The sequence below is a fragment of the Hibiscus syriacus genome, unplaced genomic scaffold (assembly GCF_006381635.1).
Source record: "Hibiscus syriacus cultivar Baekdansim isolate YM2019G1 unplaced genomic scaffold, ASM638163v2 tig00116964_pilon, whole genome shotgun sequence".
NCBI lineage: Eukaryota > Viridiplantae > Streptophyta > Magnoliopsida > Malvales > Malvaceae > Hibiscus > Hibiscus syriacus.
This window is the reverse complement of record NW_024063489.1, coordinates 433,994-460,935: the sequence shown is the minus strand read 5'-3', so window position 1 is coordinate 460,935 and position 26,942 is coordinate 433,994. Positions and strand designations below refer to the sequence as shown.

Genomic DNA, 26,942 nt, shown 5'->3' with positions numbered 1-26,942 from the left:
CGGCTCGAAAGATCGCGAGCTTAAAATTTTCAAGTTTCACTCGAAATCAAAAATTGAAGTTCGACTCAAATTCGAACCCGAACCTTAAATACATGAAAACTTTATATGGTATTTTTCTAAAAAAATAGCATACAAATGGTATTTTATTATTATCAATTTAATTTCAAAAATCTAAAATTTTAATAATATATTATTTTTTCGAGTAGCTCGCGAGCTTTTCGAGTCGAGTATCAAATAGCTTACTTTGGCTTGTTAAGAATTCGAGTCGAGCCCATTCGATTCGAGTATTGACCAAACTTTAACTGAATCAATCTCGAATAGCTTGCGATATATCTCGTCTCATTTACAACTTTATAACTGACACACACTAATAGCCTCTATAAATACTCCCAATCAAGATTGCAAATGAAGAGAACGGTCCGTAACAAGTCAATCATCTTTTTTATTTTTCATGATAATTCGTTCTCTTCTTTTAAACATCGATAAATGATTATCCTCTCGTCAACTATGACTATCCATCCAAACAAAAAGAAATGAACCGTTCACGGCCGACAAGATAAACATGTTCCATCAACACTACCTATATTAAAATAATTTAAGCGGTCATTTATAAAGAAGCTGACTTTCCACACTTATTTGGGGCGGCACGCACTCTCATATTTTTTTCGTTATCCGCGACTCATATTTCAAATTTAAAATAAATTATTATTATTTGATTTATAAATGATATATATTTTATATGTCAATGTCGATATATTATTAAAAGTAATTATAAATAAGCTTAGTTTTAAAATTATAACGAAGGTTTATCATTGTGATCATAAACTAAATATATAATTATGATATTTTTTCATGAACATTGACACAAGAAATTAGTCATTTAATATTATAGGAGGATAATACAATATACAATATTAAAAATCTAACCAAAAAATTCAAACAAAAGATGGATACAAACAAATCTAACTGCATCAACAAACAAAATACAAAAAGATATCAAACTACTAAAAGATTATCGACAATCGCAAATCAAAATCGAGTGATGTGAGAAAACTATCCACAAACACAAACCATGTATCAAAATCCAATTTGAGGTTTTAAAGCAGATAAAATCACCAAGATAACACATAAACAACATCTTGATTAGTCGAGTCGAAATCAAATACAACCATGAAAAAAGATAAACGAAAAGATATGATCGAATGACCGATAAAAAAGATCGAAAACATGCCAAAAGAATGAAAATGTGTCATAAAAATAAAATTATTAAAAAAATATTTAATATAGAAAATAAATGAAAAATAAGAAATATAAACTATCGACATTTAATATTGAAATTAATATTGTTGTCTGTTAGTTAGATATAAAAAAAATGAACTGTGTTTGTCGAGAGTAAAAAAACAGGATTTTTTATTAAATCGTAAAACGTAAAAAAATAATGAACACAAATAATCGATGATTAATATTTATAATTAATATCGTCATCTGCTAATTAAAGATGAAAAACAAAAAAGAATGAACTGCCCATGTGGAGAGTAAAAGAAACTTAGGGTTTTTATTAAATCGTATAGCTTAAAAAATAAAATAAAAAGCGTATATAAATATGAAGACGTAGTTTGTTTGTTATCATACCACATTAATTATATTTACTTCTATTCCCTAAAGTGAAATTCAACCATAGAGTTAAATAATACGAAAGCGAAATATATTTAAAAAAACATAAAGTAATTGTGCTGATTTTCTGGTTGATTAAGCGTATGGTCGTGTATTAAATATCACAAAAGCAGTTTTCTTTTATTAAACTGGAATCAATATATCATACTATATATTAAATGTTTCGTTATAATTAATTCCTATACTTTGGAAATCAAAATATTTTATCATATTGATATAGGAAATTGAAATGAAATGAAATAAATAAATTTGTTTTAGATTTTGAAGGAGTGGGTCAATGCTCCGATCACCATTAATTATGTGCCATATATGTGGTGTGGCTTGGTTGAAAATATTAACTTGCCATGAAAAACAATGGTACATGATTCGTTTAATTTGTCAGAGCAATAAAATCATGTTACAGATCAACGAAGTAGACATTTGAATCTTGAATGTCCACATAGAGAAACTTGAAGTCAAAGGCAATTAAAATCTTGGGTGGTTGTTGAAGGAATGTATATGATAATGGTATACAATCAAATGGTGTGGAACTTCCGTAATCTCTCGTTATGACGAGAGTATCATAAGTGTTGTTAAAAAGGGCAGTGTCTTTCGCTGCTGCAAATCGCCCCTCTGTTTCATTTTAAGCATCTTTCTTCCATCTTTCCTTGTCTGCCTAAGATCTCACAGTTCCTTTAGTTTTTCTCTTTACAGTTTCCCCTTTCTCACTCTCACAAAAGACATGGATTCCAAAGAAGTTGCTCTCGATTTGTTTCCCTACCTTAAAGTATACAAAGATGGAACCCTGGAGAGAGTCGCCGGAGTTGAAGTAGTTCCCCCAGGACTTGACCCTGAAACCAACGTTTTATCAAAAGACATCGTCATTGTACCCGAAACCGGTGTCTCGGCTAGGATTTACCGATCCAACTTGGCTACTGAACATCAAAAGCTTCCCCTTGTAGTTTATTTTCATGGTGGAGCCTTTTGCGTTGCATCTCCCGCTTTTCCAAACTATCATAACAACCTCAACAAGCTCGTGGCTGAGGCTAACATCGTTGCTCTTTCGGTTGGGTACAGGTTAGTCCCCGAGCATCCTCTTCCTACTGCATATGAAGATTCATGGTCCGCATTACAGTGGGTGGCTTCTCATAAGGACGAAGAAGGCAACCACGAGGCTTGGATCAAGAACTATGCCGAGTTCAAAAACGTGTTTTTGGCTGGTGATAGTGCTGGTGCGAACATTGCACATCACTTGGCTTTACGGATCAAGGAGTCGAACTTGGGTCACAAGTTGCAGATTCGTGGTATTGGTATGATCCATCCTTACTTTTGGGGAACGAACCCAATTGGATCAGAGATGAGTGATCGGTTGAGGAAAGATTTAGTGGATAAGTGGTGGTTGTACGTTTGTCCCTCTGACAAAGGGTGTGATGATCCGCTTATTAATCCGTTTGTAGATGGTTCCCCTGATCTCGCAGGCTTGGCATGTGATAGGACCCTTGTTATTGTTGCAGAGAAGGATATACTGAAGGATAGAGGGATGTTATATTATGATGAGCTGGTGAAATCTGGATGGAAGGGAAAGGCAGAGATTATGGAGACAGAAGGTGAAGATCATGTCTTCCATATCTTTAATCCTGAATGTGACAAGGCCAAGAGCTTGATCAAACGCTTAGCTTCTTTTATTAACCAAGGCAAAGCTCCCGTCGAATGAAGTGTGAAAGCTATACTTGGTAGTAAACTAACTTAAAAGAATGTGGTTGAGATCCCCCGTGGATTTGTTTGCATTTCTTTTTCATTATTCTTCTATTGATGCACTTCTCTGAATGTGTCGTTTGATCGTTTCCTCCTATATGGGCTATGGCCATGATCTTACTATGTCTTTACTTCTACAAAGAGCTTCTGACTTCGATTTATTAGGCGTGAGTGAAGGATCCCGAATCAATCATATTAGCTACCGCTGCTCCTGCTCAACCAATCATGATGACATGCTACATGGGAACCAGGCACTCCTTAAGATTGCCCTTCGGCATCGCCTTTTTCTCTTTTCTGTAATTCTTTTATGATAGTACTTTTAATTTCAACGCCGTGCCCTCATTCAGAACAAAAACTTCTCAACGAAATATTTGAGGAAATTATGAAACTTCAAGTCAAAACACTGAATATAATCACGACCAATTAAAATTTGCTAAAACGAACACGCAGAACCTCAAACAATTGCTAAAATGCAAGTTCAACAAGATGAAACGACATCCCCTCTCTCCCACGTACACCGAGGGAGGTAGCGACAAAAAGGGAAAAAGCATAAAAATTTAATGACAGGTAGATAGTTCGCTTTATGCAATTGACCGACAGTACATGATATCAATATAGATGCAATTACAGAACTGGATGGGATAATACAGTTCCTAAGAATCTAGAACACGACTGTGTCAAGCATAGTTCCCAGGGTCTGAACTATGTTCGAGGACATCAAGTTTGAGACATGCTCCTCTAAGTGCTTCTTGGCATCTTGTCGCCCAACATTCACGATTGCCAGCTTCTCAGGGGGTAATTCATCTTCCTCTTGCACTGCCTTGTTGTATTTCATAGCTAAATTCAACATTTCCTGCATAATTCAAAATTAACCCTCGTCATTACTTTGCCTTGTGTAAGACCATTTTTCATTATAACAAGCAATTAGATATTCGTTAGGAATTAGACATTTGAACCTTTTGAGCAAACGTTCTAAATGCAACTTCTTTAAAACAAGAAACCCACTGTAAGGGAAGTACCTCATATCAATGTGGGACAACATAAAGTCAATACACAACCAATGATTCAACACCATAAAATCCGCTAAAACCTTCACTCACCTGAACAGTCTGTTCATTGGTTTTTGAATGGGTATCAAAACGCCGAAGTGTCAGGCCATCAGTCCACTTCTTCTTATGAAGATTCAACAGCATCTTTTCCTCAAGTTCATTCTTTCTGTAGTTAATGGCTATAGAATAATAGTGTCTATTTAGACCATGGATCAATGCCTGGAAATGAAAGATAATAAGACAAGACCAGTCCCCATATCCAAGAAACAATTGGGAAAAACTCGTACAGTATTCATTTGGCACTCACTTGGATAGATGGCTTATTAAGATGCCCCAGATTAGATGTTGTTTGACGTGGTTCTTGGCCAAGCATCATGGTTTGTGGGTTGATCAAACGAAATGCATCAATCACCACCTTCCCTTTAACACTCTGAATTGGATCCACCACCACTGCAACAGCCCTTTGATTCAATGCTTCAAAACTCTGCAAGCAGCGGCAGATGTTAGCAACACAGGCCACCTTTCATTGATCAAATAGTTACGGAAAGTATATCTATTTATAAACCATTGGAATGGTCTTCACTAGAAAAGGTCAACATGTAAAACATACAGCAAATGGTATAGGATAGGCAAAAAAAGGGCTAGCATCAAAACTTTTCAGACCTTATATACGTAACAGAAAAATATTCAGCAACCTATACTTGGGTCAAGCAATTATGATACTTATAAGCTGTCATATACTCGCATATTTTTGACACATTGTACAAAGCACGATACTAGGCAGACACCAAGTTTATGTCATGATTACTAATAAGCATCAACAATAATGACATATATGCATTTTTTTCAGGGAAAAGGAGGGCTTACAAAGCAATGAATAACAATAAATACACTGCAGTGTCCAAAATGATTTAAGGACAGAGTAGACAAGCAATCCTTTACCCTTGAACACCCCCCTCCTCTGAAACCAAAATAAAAATAGGACTGAAAAGTAAAGGAATTTAAATATAATACTTAGATACCACTAATATTCTCATTTCCTTGAAAATATAAGAATGATGTGATTGTAAGCCAAGTACTAACACTAACCAGAGACATTGAAACCTATGGAAAACAGGAAATTCTTCTAAACAACAGTAACATAGCAAGTTGACTAGCATTTGTATGATGCAGCAGAATGCAAAAAAGTCAATCACAACCTGCTGTGTGTTTATGTCCACACCAGAAAGCCAACAACCAAATCCTGGATGTGAATGGTACCACCCCACCACCATCTCTGGCCTGTAACAAAAAGCAAAAAGGTCAGCAACCAATCAATTGAAATAATAATATGTGATCACAGAGTACAATACCATCTAATCTTGTCATATAAATACCATCTCTTCAAATTTTGAGCTATTCCCAACAACTATTATAAGTTAGTATTAACGAAACTAAAGACAAGAGTGTAGACACTGCCTTCCTGTTTGTTTGAGCATGTCAAGCATATTTGTTTGGAAAACATGATCCACGGCTTCGACACTAACACCAGTACCGCTCTGTGGCATTGCAAAGACATCCACGACGCGGACAGTGTACTCGTCAACAAACTCTCCCAACATCAAACCCATAACTTCCATGGGAACTCCGGCTCTCCCTATAATATGTTCAAATCAACCAAATAAAAAAAACATAATTACAACAATCCACTGCAAAGGCTAAACTCTTAACCCTAAATCAGAAATCGGAAAGCTCACGGTTTTCGTAGACAAGTACATGAATCAGAAAAATATATATTTTTTACTTAATAAAAAGAACCTTAACTACAGAACCAAAACAGCAAATTTGTGAAGATAAAGGCTAAACCCTAGTTAGTTAAGAACTCCATACAAGCAGAGGCTGAGAAGATGAGAAAGAAGAATACCGTGCTTGAGCATTTTGAGAAGGGCAAGAGAGGAGATATAGACCTGCTCTGACGAATCGAGGGTCGGGGAATCTGGTGGCGGATGACCCAAAGCGCCTCCAGCACCGGCGAACATCCTCTGCAGTCTCTCCATGCCTGACATTGTCTGATAGGGGTTTCTGTAGAACTTTTCTTCGGCAACACGACAAACAAAATCCTCGTCGCTGTAAAGGCTTGATATATGTATTTATACCGAAGTCATAATGTCGGTCTAGTCCATGATAAATAGGAACTTAAATGGCCCAATATAAAAAAGGCATAGGCCTCCAATGAAACATTCTATGGTCCAATCAACCTGACTAAAATAAGTTTAGGCTTAACAATACAAACACCTCTTTCTCCCTTCAGTTATGAAAAAAACAACTTTCGGTGAAATCATCACCATCTTCAGCATTAGAGAGATATGGTGAAATATGGGGGGGGGGGGGGGGGGTTTCTGTTAGCATTGCCGTAGAAAGTGCTCAATTTTTTTATATGTTTTTATATTTATAATTTATTATTTATAGTTTTATGATATTTTGAATTTTATAGTTATTCTTTATTTTTTAATTTTTATAATATTTTTATTTATGATATTTTTTAATTTTTTTTATAATTTTTAAAGATTTTCATTTAAACATTAAATAATTTCTCAAATGTCAATTAAAATTAATATACTCTCGATTTCAGCTAAAAATAATTATGCCCTCAAACTTGATTAAAAAGTCATTTCAGCTCTTCTTTCATGTTATCATTCAGAATGGATTGTCAAGTAAATATCATAACAATATCAACATAGATTAAAGAATAAAATCAATGTAATTAAACGAATTCAATGACAAAATAGATAGAATTTAAAAATATAAATAAAATTATTGATTTAAGTTTACTTTTAAAAAAATACCCTTAAATTATAAATAGATATACATGTGATAAATACATAGATCTTAAGAGTGTTTATATTATTATTTTTACTTGAAGTATATTAATTTATATCATTTTAAATATATTTTATATATGTTTTTAATGCGATTCTATATTGTATTGTATTTATATTACTCTCTCTTTCTCATTAAATATGTTTTTTAATTAATTTTTTAACTTTTGACTTATTATTATTTAAAATATATTATTACTAAAAATAGGAAAAATATATTTTAAAAATCTTAAATGAAGTAGTTTTTAAAATATATTTTATAAAATTTAATTGTTTAAAATATTTAAAATAATCATGATCAAAATTAAAAAAATAACTTTTAAAATATCAATAAGTGATACATTTAGTGAGATGAAATAATTATATTTTATCTTAAATTTATTTCCCAAATCATTGTGAGCAAGGATGAAGCCACATTTAATGTGGGAGGGGTCGTCCAATCTTTAAGTTCAACTACATCTAAATCTCTGCAAGTGTTAAAACTACGTAAATTAAGCTTTCTCTCATTTTTTTTAATTATAGGTTCAACTATTTATTAGATTTTATTAATTTTAAATTAAATTAAATAATTAATAATTTTATTATTTTAGTTTAAATACCTTTTAAATATTTATTTAATTGAAATTAGACAAATTAAACTTTTATCTCAATTTTTAAATTTTAACTTGACAATTAGATTCCGATTTTTTAATTACTATATATTTGACCTCCGTTTTTTTAATCTAATTTAGGATAACGAAGGCTGTATTATATTTAATAATAATAGAAATTGGTGAAGATCGTTGGCAAATAATTAAATCTATAGACTATAGTGATAAGGGTTTTTGGTGCCAAAATGGCAAGATAATACATTAGGTTATGACTCTATCGTTAAGGCTTGGTTAATTGATAGAAAGGATATTTTTTTAAAGGGGGCATTTTGTATTTGATAGGAAAAACCAAAAGTAAGATAAAACATGGACCTAATTAAAAAACCTTCCTACACCTACTTAAGAAAAAAGAATGCACCATGAATGTCCATAATGTACAGCGCATAAAGCAGGACACAAACAAGTAACCAAGGAGCAACACTGACACAACTCACCAAGGCCTTTAAAACAAAAGCATATGATAACCAAAGAAAGCAAAGCATTCTAAGGAGAAGGAAATTTGAGGAAAAAGAGTGCACCATGAATGTCCATAATGTACAGCGCATAAAGCATGGCACAAACAAGTAACCAAGGAGCAACGCTGACACCAACTCACCAAGACCTTTAAAACAAACAAAAGCATATAATAACCAAAGAAACCAAAGAAAGGATATACTTTAACTGCATAGCTGGAAAAACAATTAAAAACGACGCATCATTTTTCATTGTTTTACTCACGAGAACGAGGAAACGTACAGTTAAGATATATATTTCTTGCAAGTTAATTTGATGTAGACTGGAGTTGTTTATTGTTAATTAAGTTTGCAATGATGAAGTAAGCTCTTAGTGAAGCACAAGTATCATTAATTCAAATTGATTTAAACTGAATTTTATATAAATCGTTGAAAAGTTTGTGCGACTACATTAATTATCTTTTTTTTTATGTTTATCCACACCCTTAGACTTTGTCATGTTTATATCATACACATACTTGAAAATAAAATAATAATTAGATATTATTCTGCACTAAGATTAGCCTTACTTGTTTAAGAAAGAGGGGATTAATTTCTTGTTCAAGACAAAAACTAGATGGCGGCCGCTAATTACTAGCAAATTTATGATGATTGACGTATGAACATTAGTCAGCATTGAAGACTTGATCCTATCTGTCTTTACCAAATGCTAGCTAATTTATTCATCATTTCACAAGTTTGCTCATATAATTGTTGAAGTAATTGAATTTTAGAGATAGTGCATACCTACAAATCTCCTTTATCTGTTAAGTCTATTGGCCTGAGATTATAGTAGTGTTGGAATTTCTAATCATTATTCCATTAGATGAATTCACAAGGGAAACAAACACCAGCACCAACGGAGGTTGGAACAAATAATTGACTCGAGGTTGCGGTGAGTAATGTAGTTGAAAGTTTCAAACCCTGACAATAAATAAATACCCTTACTTTACAGGTCTCTTTGCTTTAACCTGAAAAAATAACGCGTGCAACTCAGTATCTTCCTCGATGGAAGGAATTCCTAAACATATTATTCCAGGATGCAATCTTTTCGCAGATAGTCCAAGATCACCCCTTCAACCTCCCACATATGGGAATTTGATTACTGTTCTTAGTATTGATGGAGGGGGCATCAGAGGGCTTATTCCCGGAACTATAGTTGCCTTTTTAGAGTCTCAGCTTCAGGTAGCGTCAAGATTAGAATGTTGATTTTATACATGTATTGCTTGTTTTTATGAATTAATTGAGGTATTCGGGTATATACAGAAGCTGGATGGTGAGCAAGCGAGATTGGCTGATTATTTTGACGTCATTTCCGGGACTAGTACCGGTGGCCTCGTGACTGCCATGCTAACTACCCCAAACCCCAAAGAAGGGAACCGCCCTCTTTTTGCTGCCAAAGAAATCAAAGATTTCTACCTTCAACACTGTCCTAAAATATTTCCACAAGATACGTGGTAATGATCAGGATAACAAATTAGAATAAGTTTAAAGATGAATATAAATCATTTCTCAAGCAGATATTAAGATGATTTTCCGTTCTTGTTACTGCACAGTTGTTGCTTTGCACCAGCTACAAGTATGGTAAAATCTCTAATGGGACCAAATATGACGGTAAATATCTGCATGGTATTTTGAGGGAAAAGCTGGGAGAAACTAGATTGCACCAGACCCTAACAAATGTTGTGATCCCCACTTTTGACATCAAGCGACTCCAGCCTAGAATTTTCTCCAGCTATGAGGTGCAAGAATACAGATTTTATTTTTTGTCTAATTCCGTTTTGATTTGAACTCTTTGGAATTTATGAAATTACCATCACGTAGGTAAGGATCGATCCTTCCACAGATGCTCTATTATCAGATATTTGCATTGGAACTTCTGCAGCTCCAACTTACCTTCCTGCTCATCATTTTCAAATTCAAGATTCCACTGGTAAAACAAAAGGATTCCATCTTATTGATGGAGGAGTTGCTGCAATAATCCGGTACTTACACATTGAAATGATGGGATTTGCGTTATTAGAACTATTCTGTTGAAAATCTGATTTGTGTTTCTCTTTCAGACATTGGTTGCCATAAACGAAGTGACCAAAGAAATCCTTCGTGGGAATCCTGATTTTTTCCCTATAAAGCCGGTTGATTACACTCGGTTCCTGGTTGTATCTTTGGGGACTGGTTCACCAAAATACGAAGAGAAGTACAATGCTAGTGTAGCAGCTAAATGGGGTGTTTTGGGATGGTTGACCGGCGAGCACTCTACTCCATTGGTGGATATTTTCATGGATGCAAGCAGTGACATGATCGACTTTCACATCGCCACTGTTTTCCAAGCACTTCAATCTGAAAAGAGTTATCTCCGAATTCAGGTTTGCATAAGAAAATTATCCCTCAAAAACAACATATGTATGTACGTATATGACTCAAAGTCAAAGCTCAAAATCATGCAGGACGATACACTCTCGCAGCAAATGTCATCTGTGGATATTGCCACCAAGGAAAACCTGGAGAATCTTGTAAAAGTAGGAGAGGAATTGCTTAGAAAGCCTGTTTCAAGAGTGAATTTGGAGAATGGCCAATTTGAACCGGCTGGTAAGTTAACAAATGAAGAGGCTCTCATCAGGTATGCAACATTTTGACCGTCTGTTGCTCGTAATTGTTTTAATCTTATTTGACATGCAATCATCGACATATATATGTTGGCTTTCACTAATCTACAGAGTAGCAGAAGTTCTTTCCAAGGAGAAGCGGCTGCGAGACGTGAGATCACCCCATGGAAAGCTTTCGATAAAGGGAAATGAAGAATGCGCTCAGATTAATAACACAAGTACCTAATTTACTTGGTTTTAAAATTAGATGGTCATAACTCTTAAATGTAAATTCCTGTTGAACTGCTAGTAACTAGCTGTGTTATCTCTTAATCCATTTTGACATTTTGTAACTTGGTAAGTGTTTCTGTCTGTAATCATAAATACAATACGATTTACTATTATTATTAGTAGTAGTAGTATTAGTATTATGTAACTACATTCAAATTAATGCTATATTCTATTTAAATTTAATTTTAATTTTTAAAATAATTTTAAAAGACAGTACAATTCTTCACTACACTAAATAGCTTTCTTATAAATAATGTTGCAGAGTTAATTTTCTTATAGTATATATAAATATATACACATCTTATCAAATATAAATGATATTTTATCAATTATCATTTAACTATAAAAAAACTAGATTTCTCAAATAATGTAAAAGGTTTATATATTAATGATGTAAATTAGATTAGAAAAATTATTTACCAGTCTCCAAAGATGCAACCAGGAACCGAACGTAATCAATCGGCTATATAGAGGGGAAAATTAGGATTTCCACGAAGGGTTTCTTTGGTCACTTTGTTTATAGCAACTAATGTTTGAAAGAGTAACATAATACAGATATTCATCGGAATAATTCTAATAATAAGGATTCAGTTAGGATTGAAGTATGAGTTCAATAAATTATTTATCAAGTAATTAAAAGTTAGGATTTATTTACAAATTACAAATTATATAAAAGTGAAAATATTGTTCAAGAATATCCTGATTTATTGTCTTACAGAAACTTTCGTGGAAACATACTCTGATGATTACACCAAAGGCAGTACTGATAATACCCCAGTGACGTAGAACGGTGGCCTTTGAAAAGTATAGTCAACGTGGGTGACTTCGTCCATCAGTACAATTCCTCGATAATTTGTTTGCTGATTCTTTGAACCGCAAAGCTTATAACAAATCCGCGGGACAGTGACAGTGGTACACCTGTTGATACTTTAATGGAAGGCTTTTTAATCTGGAGTCTGAACCATTGCATATTTACTCATAATTTATATGGTCAAGTATCACGTGTTGAAGTTTCAAATATAGGGCAAAGCATTTCATTTTGAAATGTAAACTATCAAATCAACAACAGTACATATAACTCCTTCAAACCAAAGAGTTTTCTTAAAGTTGCAATTTTATGGTGCATGTCGCAAACAACAGAGACGGGGGTTTCAGTCGACCAGGCTTCGACGATGTATCCAAGAAAGTTGATCGTTACAGACTGGGTTTTGCTTTCCATGTTGAATGTTTCAAAGTTACATGTGACTTTTGAGAGAAGTGGAAGTCTATAAATACCAATGACATGCATTCCTCCAAAGCATCAAGCATACCAACAACTGAAGCTTTTAAGCATCTTATTGATCTTACCGAGCTCAATTGCGTAATCTAAGACCCTCAAACCCCAAAACATTCTCAGCCACTCATCGTAATGGGAAGTCTCCCACAAGACAGTTTTGGTGTTGCAAGCCCCAAATCACCCCTTCAAGCTCCCACCTATGGGAACTTAATCACTGTTCTCAGCATCGATGGAGGTGGAATTAGGGGGCTTATCCCGGAACTATTCTTGCCTTTTTAGAGTCCGAGCTTCAGGTAGCTGGAAACTTGTTTTGATTCATTCAATACATTAGCAAAATTCAATGTTTTCTTCAATTCTTTCTACGACTCCCTTGTATTCTAATATCATCATGTTTGGCACAATGGCTGTTTACAGAAGCTGGATGGCGAGGAAGCGAGGCTGGCAGATTATTTTGACGTCATTACTGGGACTAGTACCGGTGGCCTCGTCACTGCCATGCTAACAACCCCAGATCCCAACAACGAGAATCGCCCTCTTTTTGCCGCCAAAGACATCAACGATTTCTATCTTGAACACTGCCCAAAAATCTTTTACCAAGACAGGTAAGCTGATAGTTGTGGATAAAAATAGACGTCCATGGAATGCCATATAGTAAGAATACTGGCAGTCTGACATTATCCTTTTGTTATATAACAGTACGCCATTTGCCCCGGCTGCAAATTTGGTCAAATCTCTAACTGGTCCGAAATATGATGGTGAATATCTTCACAACATTGTGAGGGAAAAGTTGGGTGAAACCAGATTGCATCAAACATTGACAAATGTTGTGATCCCAACGTTTGACATCAAACAGCTCCAGCCAAAAATCTTCTCCTCCTACGAGGTTCATTTACTCAGCAATACCCTCTTATTACAAAATTTTAGGATGTAAAATTATTTACCTGGCTTGCATTTTATATCATAATATTATAGGTAAAGAACAACCCTTGCAAAAATGCTTTGCTTTCCGATATATGCATTGGAACGTCTGCTGCGCCAACTTATCTTCCTGCTCATCAGTTTGAAACCAAGGATTCCACTGGCAAAGTTCAAGAATTCCATCTTATTGATGGTGGAGTTGCCGCTAATAATCCCGTATGAATATATATCTAGATGTTTTTATCAATTAATTAGTGGTGATAAAAACTTTGATCATATGGTCTTAAATTAATCCATTAATATTACTCGCAGACCTTAGTGGCCATGAATGAAGTGACCAAAGAAATAACTCGTGGGAATCCAGATTCTTCCCTATAAAGCCAGACGACTATACTCGATTCCTAGTTTTATCCTTGGGCACTGGTTCCCCGAAATGTGAGGAGAAGTACCCTGCTCAAATGGCAGCAAAATGGGGTCTCTTGGGATGGCTTACTTGTGAACATTCCACTCCGCTGGTAGATGTTTTCATGCAAGCCAGTAGTGACATGGTCGACTTTCACAATGCTACTGTTTTCCGAGCACTTAAATCTGAAAAAAGTTATCTCCGTATTCAGGTATACATTTATATAGAGAGAAAATCATTTTTGTTTTTGGAAACGTAGTTAAGTGAGATTTATGCTTAACCTAAAGCATCAAATGAATGCAGGACGATACACTATGTGGAACAGTGGCATCTGTGGATATTGCTACAAAAGAAACTTGGAGGAACTTGTCAAGGTTGGGGAAAATCTGCTGAAAAACCAGTTTCCAGGGTGAATTTGGAGACTGGTAATTTTGAGCCTGTTAATCAGGGTACTAATGAGGAGATGCTCGTCAGGTATTATATCATATTATTTGAGTTCGACCTTATATTATTTATATACTATGCATAATACATCGAGTAAATTATATATATGATGCTAATTTGATTTCTTTTTACTTGCAGATTTGCTCGAGTGTTATCTAAGGAGAAGCGGCTTCGTGACATGACATCACCACTTGGAAAGCACCTTGCAGCAAAGAAGAAGTGATCAATGTTCTTAATGTATATTACGATTTTTTTTTTTAAATTAGGTGTTAACCTGATTAGTGATGAATTATTAAATTATTTCATTTATTTACAACTTCGTTTGCTCTGTTATTTGAAAAATATGCATGCCAGATGAAATAAATTTGTAACCCATTATTTAATTTATAATATAGTATTTCACACATCAATGTTTCACTTCTTTTTTCTAACATTTTAAAACTTAATTAACCTAGGTATTATATGTGTCTAATATTAACTCTCCTATTATAAAACAAATACAAATCTGATAATCATGATATTGATGGATAAAGTTACTGGCACATAAGTATCATAGTGGTATTTTATACCTATTTATAATAATATTAAAAAAAATTGATAACTCAAATGTAGTTATTTATCATACTTAAATTTTAATTCTCAACTAATGAATATTCAATCAATCGAATCAACTTATAAATATAATTTAGACATTAAAAAAATAAGTTTTATATGATAACTATATATTTATAATATTTTCTTAAATTTTTTTTTTGAAAAAACCATTCATCATATCAAAAGAACAATGTTAAGTGATGATATAATTTACAACCAGAAAAAGATTAATTATATTAATTTCGTTATCCCATTTGAGATTTATTAAAGCTAAAAACTTAAAACGATTACTCCAACATATTCTAAAATCAATTATAAAAACAATTAAAAAGGAAAATACTAAATTTTAACACCATTTTGATTATGTCCTCTAGCCTTTCCCTGGGGTGTCCTGGAACGACGGCGATGCCTCTCTTGGGACAGAAGAGCGGCAAACCTATAATATCAAAATTATTCATCCGAAATCAATGATCCATACAAATTTGGTCACCAGAAATGTTTAACAAGAGCAGTTGTATTAGTTTCTACAAATTCTACCTTATAAGAGCTTCTTCATTGGTTTCTTGAGTAAAAGGCTCAAACACGCCTGTTTCCAAGTTGACTCTAGAAACCCGTTTTTTCAACAGTCCCTCACCAACTTTCACGAGTTCATCTAAATTCTTCTTCGTTGCTACGTCCACAGAAGATACATCCCCACTTAAACCGTCATCCTGTTCATAACTCAAACATGTTAAAACCACAAAGAATTGTTTATATTTATTTGCCATTGAAAGCTCAAGAATCTGACTGCAAATGCATGTACCTGTACACGGAGGTACTTATCAGAGTGAAGGGCTTCAAAAACTACAGAAAGATGGAGGTCGACCATGTCTCCACTTGCTTGAGTGAATACATCGACCAAAGGGGTGGAACCCTCGCTGGTTAACCAACCTAATAAACCCCAGTTAGCTGCCTTTGTTGCTTTGTATTTCTTTTCGGGTTTTGGAGAGCCAGTCCCCAAGGAGATAACCAGAAATCTTCCGTAATCTATGGGTTTAATTGGAAAGAAATCAGCGTTTCCCTTAATGATCTCCTTGGTCACTTCGCCCATAGCTAGTAAAGTCTGGAAGGGCCAAAATATACATATATTTAGCTAAATGAAATGATCAAATTGATTCAGATATATTGAGATGCGCATATTTACCGGGTTGTTTGCAGCTACACCACCGTCTATAAGGTTATATTCTTTCACGTTTCCTTTGTTGTCTTCGTTTTTGAAGTAATGGGGCGGGAGATAGGTTGGTGCAGCTGAGGTTCCAATGCAGATATCTGAGAGTAAGACATCTAAATAGGTTTTTTCTTCATTTGATAGCTTGAGAAGATGATTGGCTGAAGATGGTTGATGTCAAATGTGGGGATGACAACATTGGTTAATGTTTGGTGCAATCTTATGTCTCCTAGTTTTTCTTTAACCAGGCTATGCAGAAACTTCCCATCATATTTTGGTCCCGATAGAGCTTTGATAACCGTTGTTGTTTGAGGAAATAACTGATATCTGATAGTAAAAAAAAATTGTCAACGATGAAGTATTGTACATAGCAATATTCAAGACTTGTATCATAAATGGATATTAGAAATAAATAAACGTATACCCTGGTTGAGGGAAGATTTTAGGGGAGTTGATTAGGTAAAAATCTTTGATCTCTTTGGCAGCAAATAAAGGTCGATTGTTTTCATTTGGAGTAGTGAGCATGGCAGTCACCAGGCCGCCCGTGCTAGTCCCTGCAATCACATCGAAATAGTCTGCAAGTCTTGCATCCTCACCATCCAGCTTCTGTGTAATAGCCAAAACATCCAATATCGGTAAAAGGATCATAATTCATGAGCAAAAGGGTAGGAATTGATGAAATTTAAACCCATTTCTTTAGAGCCGACGTATGTATGTACCTGAAGCTCAGACTCCAGGAAAGCAAGGATGGTTCCGGGGATGATCCCTCTTATTCCACCGCCGTCAATGCTGAGGACAGTGATCAAGTCTCCATAAGTCGGAGGTTGTAAATGTTCCTTTGCACCTTCCATATACTTAGAGAGAGACAGGAAGAACAGATTAGTTAAGTATTTAGAGCCTTGAGCTTGGATTGAGGTTTGAGTTATTTGATTGATTATTTATACGCACACATTCCTCTCATCCTTTATGATGGGGAAGAAATTGCCACCCAACTCCACCAAACTTTGTACTTTGGTCAACATATATCTTTTCTTCTTTTATCCAAACAAATTGGGAGCATTTAAAACATTAGCAAGGCCCTGTAGCTTTCAAAGTTAACTTTTGAGAATTGAAAGTATGGAAAAGTTTGGTGATTTAGCACTTGCCCCAAAACGTTAATCCCTATCTAAAGGCTACATTTCTTTCTATTTTATCCTACCTTCCACCACCTACTTTGAACCAAAGTAAAATCAAAATAAAGCTAATAATTAGAATGTAATTAAACAACTTAAACTAGCTTCAAAACTAAAGCCAAACCACGCAAGAATATGTGTTTGCTTTTCTGTGCTGTCCAATTGCTAACAGTAAAAATCAGTTAATTACAACAATTTGTTGTGGATTATTGAAGTTAAACGTTTGAAGAAGTATGTATGCAAAGCATGCAATTGTTTCTGGCTCAAGTTTTTACTGTTCACCGTTTCAGGCTGCTGATTTACAGTTAAGCAGCCTTCTGCTTTACCAGTGAATCCTTATTGTTTGTAAGGCGCCTTCGCTGTCAATAGAATTAATGTGTTTTACCTTTATCAGTGGAAAGTAAATGATGTGGAAGATTATATTAATATAATCAAACAATTTTATTTTAACAAAGCGTCGAATATGCAGGAACTGCTGGGATTGGTGGACTCATTTATCCATGTGCGTTTTTGTATACCAAAAAACAAGAGCAGCCTTTTGACCTCAGTAAGCAGCACCATATCCTATTCTTGCCGCCCATATGTTGCTAACAAGTTCGGCCCGTGGCTAACCATGGCCGCCTATTTTACGTGCATGTTTAATCTTTTCAATTTCTAGGGAGAAATCATAATGATTAATTGTGCAGACGGATGGCTTTGGATTTAGATTCAATCAAACTAAGATTTTTTAAAATATCGATTATTTGAATAAATATATAATCAAAAGCCCAACTACAAGTATCATATGGCTGTTAAAGACTACTGTTAGCTAAGCACTACCATTAAACATTTGAATGACGTTAGCCCCTAAACAACTATGACATTTGATGTGTATCTTTATTCTTCATTTCTGCTTAAATCTAAGAATTACCATGATGCTGTTAAAACCAAAGGAATCAGCGACCAACTGACCCATTACTCGACACAAAATCAGGTTTCTCATTTTGTCTGATAACAAATTGGTCAACAACCCTGACATTATTCACAGGATCCTGCTGACTTGCTGCCGCACTCCACTTGCTAGGGTATTTTATTCGATGGCTTTGTGGCTGTTTGGGCTCCCCATCCCAATCAGGATCCAACCTCCATTCCCATAAAATTTCGTCTCCCATAAAATTTCGAACAATGAAGAAAAACTGACGAAATGGATAACAGCAAGTGTATAATTATCGGGTTCTTACCTTATCGACTGCAAGAGTGAAAACTTCAAGATCACCGTCACCATTGATGTGGAACCGTGTGAATGACTTGTAATTAGCTATTCTAAGAGAAGAGAACGCCTCGTCAAAGTGCAGATGAAACCAGTTGATGCAGATATATAAGTAGCTTCCAAACACCAAAGAAACCACAGGGGTCGAGAAAACCCAGAAGTAGAGGAAGACCGAAGCATAATATATGACAGCACCTCCTCGGACAGCGACTGTATTCCATTCTTGCAAATATTGCTCCGGGTGACAGCCATAACCTGGCAATGTTTTCTCCAATCAATATTATAGTTAACCACTGACAAGGTACCCATATCAACGAAACAAGGAAAGGTTTTTTTTTTACCTCTGGAACATCAAATGCAGACATGAGGTACTTGATACATGCTGGATATAGGCCAAATGTCCATTGCTCCATACGAGCTCAAAGACCACTAGGATCTGGAAAATGCTCACTTTTCACTGATCGGTACCACTGATACAAAGAGTGATAACCTGGACACAATAAAAAAATCTTCATTTACTTCCATTTAAAGGTCCACAGTAAGGCAGGCATCACCTAAGTTACTTTTATGTGCATTATTTTTGCTGAGCTATTGGATTTATTCCTACTCAGAAAATAGATGCCGAATGGACTTAAAGTTCCAAAATTGGGTTCAATAAAATTACAATTTTTGAATCTCCTTCAAAAATATTAAATAAGATAAGAAAATGGTAGTTCTAAGTATCCTCTTTTCATGAAGTTTATAATAGATTTAAATTGGCTTTCGCAGATTATAATATACAGCTTTGGACTTGAGATGAACATAGCAAAATTATTAATGATTACATTGCACAAAAGATAATTAGAATGTAACTTGCCTGAAGTTGCTAATAGTTTATGCCGGATACATGTCTCTAGACCTAGTTCCATGAGCAGCATAAGAATAAGGGCTGCAGCTAGATGTGCAGATACATGAACTATTCCAATTATTGCACGTCTCTTCCGTGATAATTTGGAAAGAACAAATGCAATTGCCATTATCAGCAATAGCACCACACCAGTTAATGATACAAAAGAATGTTCCAGAACATATATAAAATCATTCCATATTGTTCCAAAGAAACTCCCCAGATGACCCGAAATTGAATCACCTTGCAATATGTGATCAAGCTTACACTAAAAGAGGGAAACAGATCAGTTTCAGTAACATAGTTAGCCTGCCTGACAAAGAATCAAACTATAACCAAGTTGTACTTATGCAATTTCAAAGAAGTTAAGAAGAATTTTACCTGTGGAAACATAGAGAAAACCAATACAAAGTAAATAACGACACCAATGAAATCAAACTGCCAATTCTTCTTCCGAAACTTCAAGATATTTCCCAATGCAATCTGCATCGAGTAACGACCCCAATAAGAATGAGAAGTCAACAGGAAACCGGATAAATGGAATCTAAGGTGTAAAAAGGAAGGGTACCCTGCTTGAATCATGAAAAGAAGGATAAGCAGCTTTACACTCGTATGTTTTCCCATAGAATTTATTAAACTTACTAAAAACATGAGTGGGGTGTAAAAATGCCCCTCCACACCCATTTACAAGAAGATGTTGCACATAAGCTGGACCTTCTGATGGAACACATGAATGGCACATTTAATGATGCATGTCGCCGTCCGTAAATTCCAAACTCAACTCAATCATGTATAAGTTCTTATGGGGAGGTGGAACGGAGAAAAATAACATTCATTGGGTTAGTTGGCATAACGTGTGTAAATCTAAGTAGGCTGGTGGTTTAGGAGTGCTTAATATTAGTAACATGAACAGAGCATTACTAGGGAAGTGGTCTTGGAGATTTGCTAATGATAAGGATGCTGTTTGGAGGAGGCTGATATGTTCTAAATACAATATTGATCCTTTTTCATTATTGTTCAATAGCAAAATCCCAGCTCAAGCTTCTTGGATTTGGAGTTCGGTGGTGAATGCTTATTTTAAAGAAGACTCGTTTGGCTCTTATTTTCGCAGCATGTGCAGAGTTCAAGTTGGGAATGGTCAATTTATTCGGTTTTGGCAGGACAAATGGGCAATGGACTGTCCTCTTAAGGTCTCTTTTCCGAGGCTGTTTGCAATTTCTTCAAACCAGAGTGAAAAACTTATTGAATTTGGCGAGTTCAGTTCTTTGATTTCAAATTTTTGTCTGTTTAAAGAGGCAATCGACGGTCTGATATGGAAAGGAAATGGAACGGGTGTTTATTCTGTAAACTCATGTATGAAGACTTGTTCCTTGGCTCAAAAGGAGGATTCTTTTTGGAAGAATATTGTGTGGAAAGGTTTGGTGCGGGTTACGAGAATTGTAGAACTTTATTGTCCTTTATGTAATTTGGTGGATGAATCTTCTTCTCATTTATTTTTCTCTTGTTCTGTCGTGTGGTCACTTTGGAACAAATTTGTGCAGTATTGGAGTCTTAATGTGGTTCTTCAAGAGAATGCGCAGAAGTTCCTCCAAGCTTGGGAAGATCTAAATCCTAGGTTTGCTATTTGGAAGTTTATTCCTGCCGTTGTCATTTGGACTATTTGGAAAGCTAGAAATGATATCGTATTCGATAGAGGGAAGATTGACCAACCTAACCTGTTTTTCTTAGCAAGAGTACGGCTTGCGTCTTGGTTTTTAGCTAAGTTTGCAGATTCTGTTATTTCTATGGATTCTCTAATCGGTGACCCTTCCCTAGGGGATTCATGCTTCCCACTCAACAAATCGATTGTTTCTACAATTCCTTGGCCCCCCCTCCTAAGGGCTTTGTAAAATTGAATGTGGATGCAGCTACAAGTTGTGATTGGAAGAGCAGTGGAGTTGCAGGTATTCTAAGAGATGAGGAAGGTCTTCTTGTAGGATCTTTTAAGGAGGCTACTGGTTCGGGTCCACCTATTTTGATGGAGTTAAAGGCTATTCAGAAGGGCTTACTTTTCTTTAATTCAGTGAGAGGAGATGTTAATGGTCGGTTGATATTAGAATCAGACTGTAAATTGGCAGTTGATTGGATTAGGAATGGAACTTTGTGTCCTCATTTTTTTGTCTTCATTGTCAGGGATATAGCAGTTAAGATTAAAGATGTGGAGGGTGTTATTAGATGGGTCGCTAGAACAGCCAATATAGAGGCTGATGGGTTGGCTAAATCTGCCATTGGATAATTTCAGTATGTTTTAGGGGTATTTTATTTTGGGTTTTTAGGAGTTTTTGTAAGGGACTTATCTTCATGTTGTAATCTTATGTATTTCATTAATGAAGTATAAGGCACTATTTTCCTCCTTCCTCTGATGAAGGAACTCATTCCTTAATCAAGAAGGGGGGTTTTAATGAGGCCTTCAATTCTTATCAAAAAAAAAATGATGCATGTCGCCAGCAATACGAAGTTTACACCTTCCTTTTAGATAATCACATATGAGGTGAGAGACATTCTGTCCGGAAATATCATTCCAGTACCAATCAAGAAGCCACTGTGGTTCATGCGTCATAACAATCACAGAATCATTTTCTCCAATCTGAAAAGGAAAATGGAGATAGAATTAATCTCAGCCAGCATAAAGCTTTGGACCGAAACTATAAGAGATAAGCGGACAAAGCTAAGACTTGGAACAGCCAATTGATAATTGTATCAGACTGAAAACATCAACATATGCAGACTTCTTAAGGCATGCACTAGTACAGGGGAACCAAAATTTATGCTCCATTCAATACATATGATATTGATCAGTATGTATGTGCATCAAGGCCAGAATACTTTAGGCGACAAATGCAGAATGGGACACTCAGGTAACATGTACCAGTGTTATTTTCATGTGAATTATCAGGAATGAATTCATGAAAAACAGGCAATATGCCACCAAAAAGGGAATAGACAAGTCTTAAATTAAGTTACAAATACATGCCTTCCTTTCTCATCAAAGACAATCCAAAATGTAATATCAGTAGCAAGCATAACCAAAAGGATAGCTCGTAAAAGTAAATGATACCTTGTTCTTTATTAATTCCAAAAAGAACTTGAACTGGTACACATCAATGTCATTATGTAGTGATAAGTCAATACCAAATATCCACCATCGTTTCGGGAGCTGCAAAGCAAAATAACTCTTCTTTTGGGGCATAAACCACCCGCCCAACCAGGTCTTGTGGCATAGATACCTCATAAACGTATTAAGTCCATCAAACCAATCTGTAAGTTAACACAAACTTTCGTTATACATACTAGAACTTTTAAATAGCAACAAGAGTAGCAAAAAGCAAAGTTCTGATAAGGAAATGTGATAATTTTCAGACAATGAGAAAATTACAGCAATATATACTTGAAAATAGCAGTATACGTTCCTTTGAACTTCCCTTTAAAAAAGATCAAACAAGATTAAATTGTTAATAAAAAGTAAGACCAACCATGATTTCCAGGAATCAGAAAACACTGAGGTCCATCGTATTCCTTGAGTTCAGATACCCCTTCAGGTAACTCAGGCTTGTTTACAGCAATATGTTCATTTCTGTACCAAGCTGGAGGCTGAAGAGCATACTCAAAAGGAGAAAAGAGACGTTTTTCATATGTGAATCCTGAGGGATTAGGATACGTACAAATCAAACAAAAGTTTTGAGTAATAAATCATGAATATGAAGTTGTAGTTTATGGTCAAATCATCAATCAAACATTCAAAGACCTGCACCAGAAGCTCAAGCTTCATTAATAATATGCCGTCAATATGAAAATTTTGATTTGTTGACCCAAGCTACAAATTGCACACAAGACATAGCTTTAACTTACGCAAGATCTCCTCCAATAAGTAGGAGGTCACCACGTGGTAGCGTAAGCACAGAATCCTCTCTATATAGCCGAATGGATGGTTGAGCAAGTAGCCGGGCTACAGTATACGATGAGTTTCCACCATCACCAGTATCAGCCATGAAATCAAACCATAGATCTTCCTTTTCACTCAAATGATCATAAAAAAGATCATCTTGTTGAGCTCCTTCATGAACCCTGCTCATTGCAGCCTGGCAAAGGTAGAAAGAAAATTATGGAAAGTCAATTCTTGATGGAATATTTATCAAGAGATTTTTCATTACAACACAAAATGAAAAGTAAGATAAAGTATATAAAACCAAATTTTAGAACTATAGTCTATACCTGCATCATGCGCATGTCAAACTGGCCAACAAACAGTGTCACCGATACTAGGAGGTCAAAAGCAGTCTTAAACAAGTCGGCTGGTGTTCTACAAAATTAGGAATGAGCACTCTTAAGGTTAAATGATTGAAATCTTTTCACTCCCACCATATAGGGGGTAAAAAACATGAGATATAAAAAGTAGGTACATTTACCCTGCATACCAAGGAACCATATCCAAGAAATCTGGTTTCATTTGATTCTTTTTCCGGTTCTCATACTCTTCAACAGACAAAGGATGAGTAAGGGCCCACCTGGATTTGATATAGGAAATGCAGGAATAAGAAGAGCAAGAATGAAGGCACAGAGAAGCAATAGTAGCTCAATCCTCTAAATGATAGGATCTTAGACCTAGAAACAGATAACTGCTATCTACATGATGGATAATATAGAAACTGGAAAATGGTAATCCATAGAAAACTTCAATCCAAACAGAGGATCCCATGAAAGATATGTTATAATTCTCATTCCAACATTTAACAACACAAATATTTCAAACATTTCAAGACAAGGTAAATGCCACCACTCACCCTGTTGACCTTTCCACTACATAATTGGCCATGTAAAGACCAATAAATGTAGCCCACAGTGAAAATATGGGAGAAATTTCATCTGATGAACCTGCACATGAACCATTGCAAGCTAACTGCAAATGACGTAGTAACAGAAAAATGTGGTAAGGATTGAGAAAAACAAAGCACACAAAATATTCCCATGGAATGATAGGAATGATATAGAACTTTGTAGTGGATTAGTGGCTTACCTCACCATAAATGACCCACTTGGATAAAAGTGGATAATCACTCGCAGAGCCAACTGGAGCAAACCAAGATGAGCAGACCTGGTTTTTCAACTCGTTCATACGAACAAATCTTGCTAACCATGTGTTCCTCTCTTCTTTCTTCCAAAAGGAAAACCAATTAGAAGTTTTCCGTTCAAAAGGTCTTTCCCTTAACATAGCACGGTTGCCACAATGACTGTAGAATGCACAGCAGGCTATACTAATAACCTACAAAGGCCAAGAGTAAAAAGAATACCCATAAGGACCAGCATCTACATAAAAGCTAAAACCTGCACTGCAAATTAGAAATCTTCAATTTTATCTTCAACACTTACAGCACAATTCTGGAGAATGGTCGAGATTGCTGGCCGCCTTCCGGCCACAATAGAAACAAGACCAAGATACCATAGGCCAATGAATAGAATGTGGAAAACAATGAGAAAGAGAATCGAAGAGATATATATTGACAAAAACAAGGACAAGTTCATCCTCAAATCCACTCCCATTGACTGAAAACTAGGAAGATGATACAAAGCTGCACCTAAAATCCACACAATGTACCTGCAAATTCAAGTTATAGAATCACAGATAAGTTATGTCTTGCTCTTAGCTTACTACTATATATAAAAAATCATTTAACATGCATTAAAGTTGAGGGAAATGACAATATAAGCAATCAAGTCATCAGATTAAAACACTCACCATCTACTGAAATTTGAATAGCTTGGTTTGATTGTCTTCCCTATAAATGGAGATGAAAAGAAATAAAAGAATCCAAGCAAACAGGCATACATAGACCACCATTTGATATTCTTATCCAACTTTTCTATCAAAGTATGCATGTTATCTGATGAGATAAAGAACAGCCAACCCACAACTACTGCAATTATGGCATGCCGGGAGTGTTCGTGTGGGTAAGGATACGTATGAGTTAAAATCGTCCGAACCCTCTCCATTTTGAGGGTAGGGAATAACCCAGCCGAATGCTTATCAGAACCCATTGCTAAAAAAAAGATAATAACTCTTTTGCTAGCTTTTCCAATGTAACTTAATTAAAATGTCTCAAAAATCGCCTCCCCTAAGAGCATAACTTCACCTGCAGGAATAAGGAAAAAGAGCCAGCACAAGGATCAGCTCCATGTTCCTGATAACAACACTGAATAGCAAACTAATTAAGAATCCAGTAAGATCAAGTAAAGTTTCCCCATCTAACTAAAGTGGTCTATGAAAAAATAGCAAATGATAAAACATATCCCAGAGGCGAAATTTACATTTTAACCCGTAGATTGTCATCTCATCATAAATAAATAAATAAACATAGAACCATCATTAAAATTGTATTTGCCAAATCATTGCCTTGATTTTTCCCTCAACAATCAGACAGAACACTAGGGTTTGGAGACAAATTTATGCTAAAAAGGCACGACGAAAACCATAACCGCCATAAAACAGAAACCTCGTCATTACAATACTTTAAAAAGTAACGGAATCATTAGATAGCTATCAGAAAACCCGACGGCTTTGATAACTCGGAAAATAGAATAAAAAATAAACAGATTTCGTGAGAGAGAGTACCTGGATAGAGAAAAAGGAAGTTTGCATGCAGAAGCAATAAAAAGGGAAAGCAGATATACAATGCTTGAAAGAATATAAATACAAATTTAGAAAGGGAAAAAGGAAACGAGAGTGTGGGCATATTTTCCTTCACATCTTTTATTACTTGCAGAGGTTTCCCACTGTTCTTTTTCTTTTTTTCTTAAGAAAAATGACTGTTCTTTCTACAAATTATAGAAAGAGGGAAGAAAAAGTAACGCGGTCGAAAATATTTTGAAGCCAAGGCTTTTGCTTGAAGGTTAGCAGTAGTCGTAGTCAGACACGTGGATGTCGTGCTGGTGCGATGAAAGAAAGAGAGTGGATGGACAACTGATGGGGGCGTATTCAGGAGTGGACTTATTGTCGTAATTTATTCAAAATAAAAAATTAAAATATAATGTAAATAAAAATATGTGTAAGTTATATTAAACAATTATATTGACTTAATTAATATATTTTTAACGATTTAATTTAAATATATATAATTACTATTATATTTTTAAATTAATAAATATATTGTGTTAAATAAATTTTTATTATATCTTTGTAAAATTCTTTTATATTCACCATTGAGGTGCATCCATAAAGACCAAAGGCAATAATAGCCTATTTTAGGGCCCAGCACTTAGTATGTATCCCCTATTCATTTTAGGCCACATCTTGCCTTCTTCGTAAGGAAACCGAAGCATCCACCAGATATATGCAGAACCAAAGCTCGTTAGTTTTGGCCCATTAAAGTTGGCTTTCCGAGCTATCATGCACGGTCAATGGAGCATTATTGCTCTGTTCAGGGGAGA

The 26,942-nt window shown here is 35.3% G+C and overlaps 3 protein-coding genes and 2 pseudogenes across 3 annotated transcripts; 3 read left to right on the top strand and 2 right to left on the bottom strand.

The window, feature by feature from the left end:
- The first annotated feature begins 2,262 nt into the window (after window positions 1–2,262).
- On the top strand, window positions 2,263–3,387 carry LOC120190969 (probable carboxylesterase 2). Its single transcript, XM_039193974.1, has one exon. It carries the CDS (start codon window positions 2,396–2,398, stop codon window positions 3,365–3,367), a length of 972 nt encoding a protein of 323 aa, XP_039049905.1. The 5' UTR covers window positions 2,263–2,395; the 3' UTR covers window positions 3,368–3,387.
- Window positions 3,388–3,997: 610 nt separating this feature from the next.
- On the bottom strand, window positions 3,998–6,574 carry LOC120190835 (26S proteasome non-ATPase regulatory subunit 14 homolog). The gene is made up of 6 exons (XM_039193868.1): window positions 6,361–6,574; window positions 5,916–6,093; window positions 5,657–5,738; window positions 4,765–4,941; window positions 4,509–4,676; window positions 3,998–4,261 (listed from the first exon to the last, which is right to left on the bottom strand). The coding sequence occupies exons 1-6, from the start codon at window positions 6,500–6,502 to the stop codon at window positions 4,070–4,072; spliced, it is 939 nt and encodes a 312-aa protein (XP_039049799.1). The 5' UTR covers window positions 6,503–6,574; the 3' UTR covers window positions 3,998–4,069.
- A 2,611-nt stretch (window positions 6,575–9,185) lies between these two features.
- LOC120190883 (patatin-like protein 2) lies at window positions 9,186–11,384 on the top strand. The gene is given in 9 exon segments (XM_039193924.1): window positions 9,186–9,641; window positions 9,723–9,913; window positions 10,013–10,059; window positions 10,062–10,198; window positions 10,281–10,428; window positions 10,431–10,441; window positions 10,520–10,822; window positions 10,904–11,076; window positions 11,174–11,384. Coding segments are annotated over 9 exon segments (1,302 nt in total). The 5' UTR covers window positions 9,186–9,464; the 3' UTR covers window positions 11,289–11,384.
- A 1,249-nt stretch (window positions 11,385–12,633) lies between these two features.
- LOC120190884 lies at window positions 12,634–14,730 on the top strand (annotated as a pseudogene).
- A 558-nt stretch (window positions 14,731–15,288) lies between these two features.
- Window positions 15,289–26,231, bottom strand: LOC120191028 (annotated as a pseudogene).
- Between the last annotated feature and the right edge of the window lie 711 nt (window positions 26,232–26,942).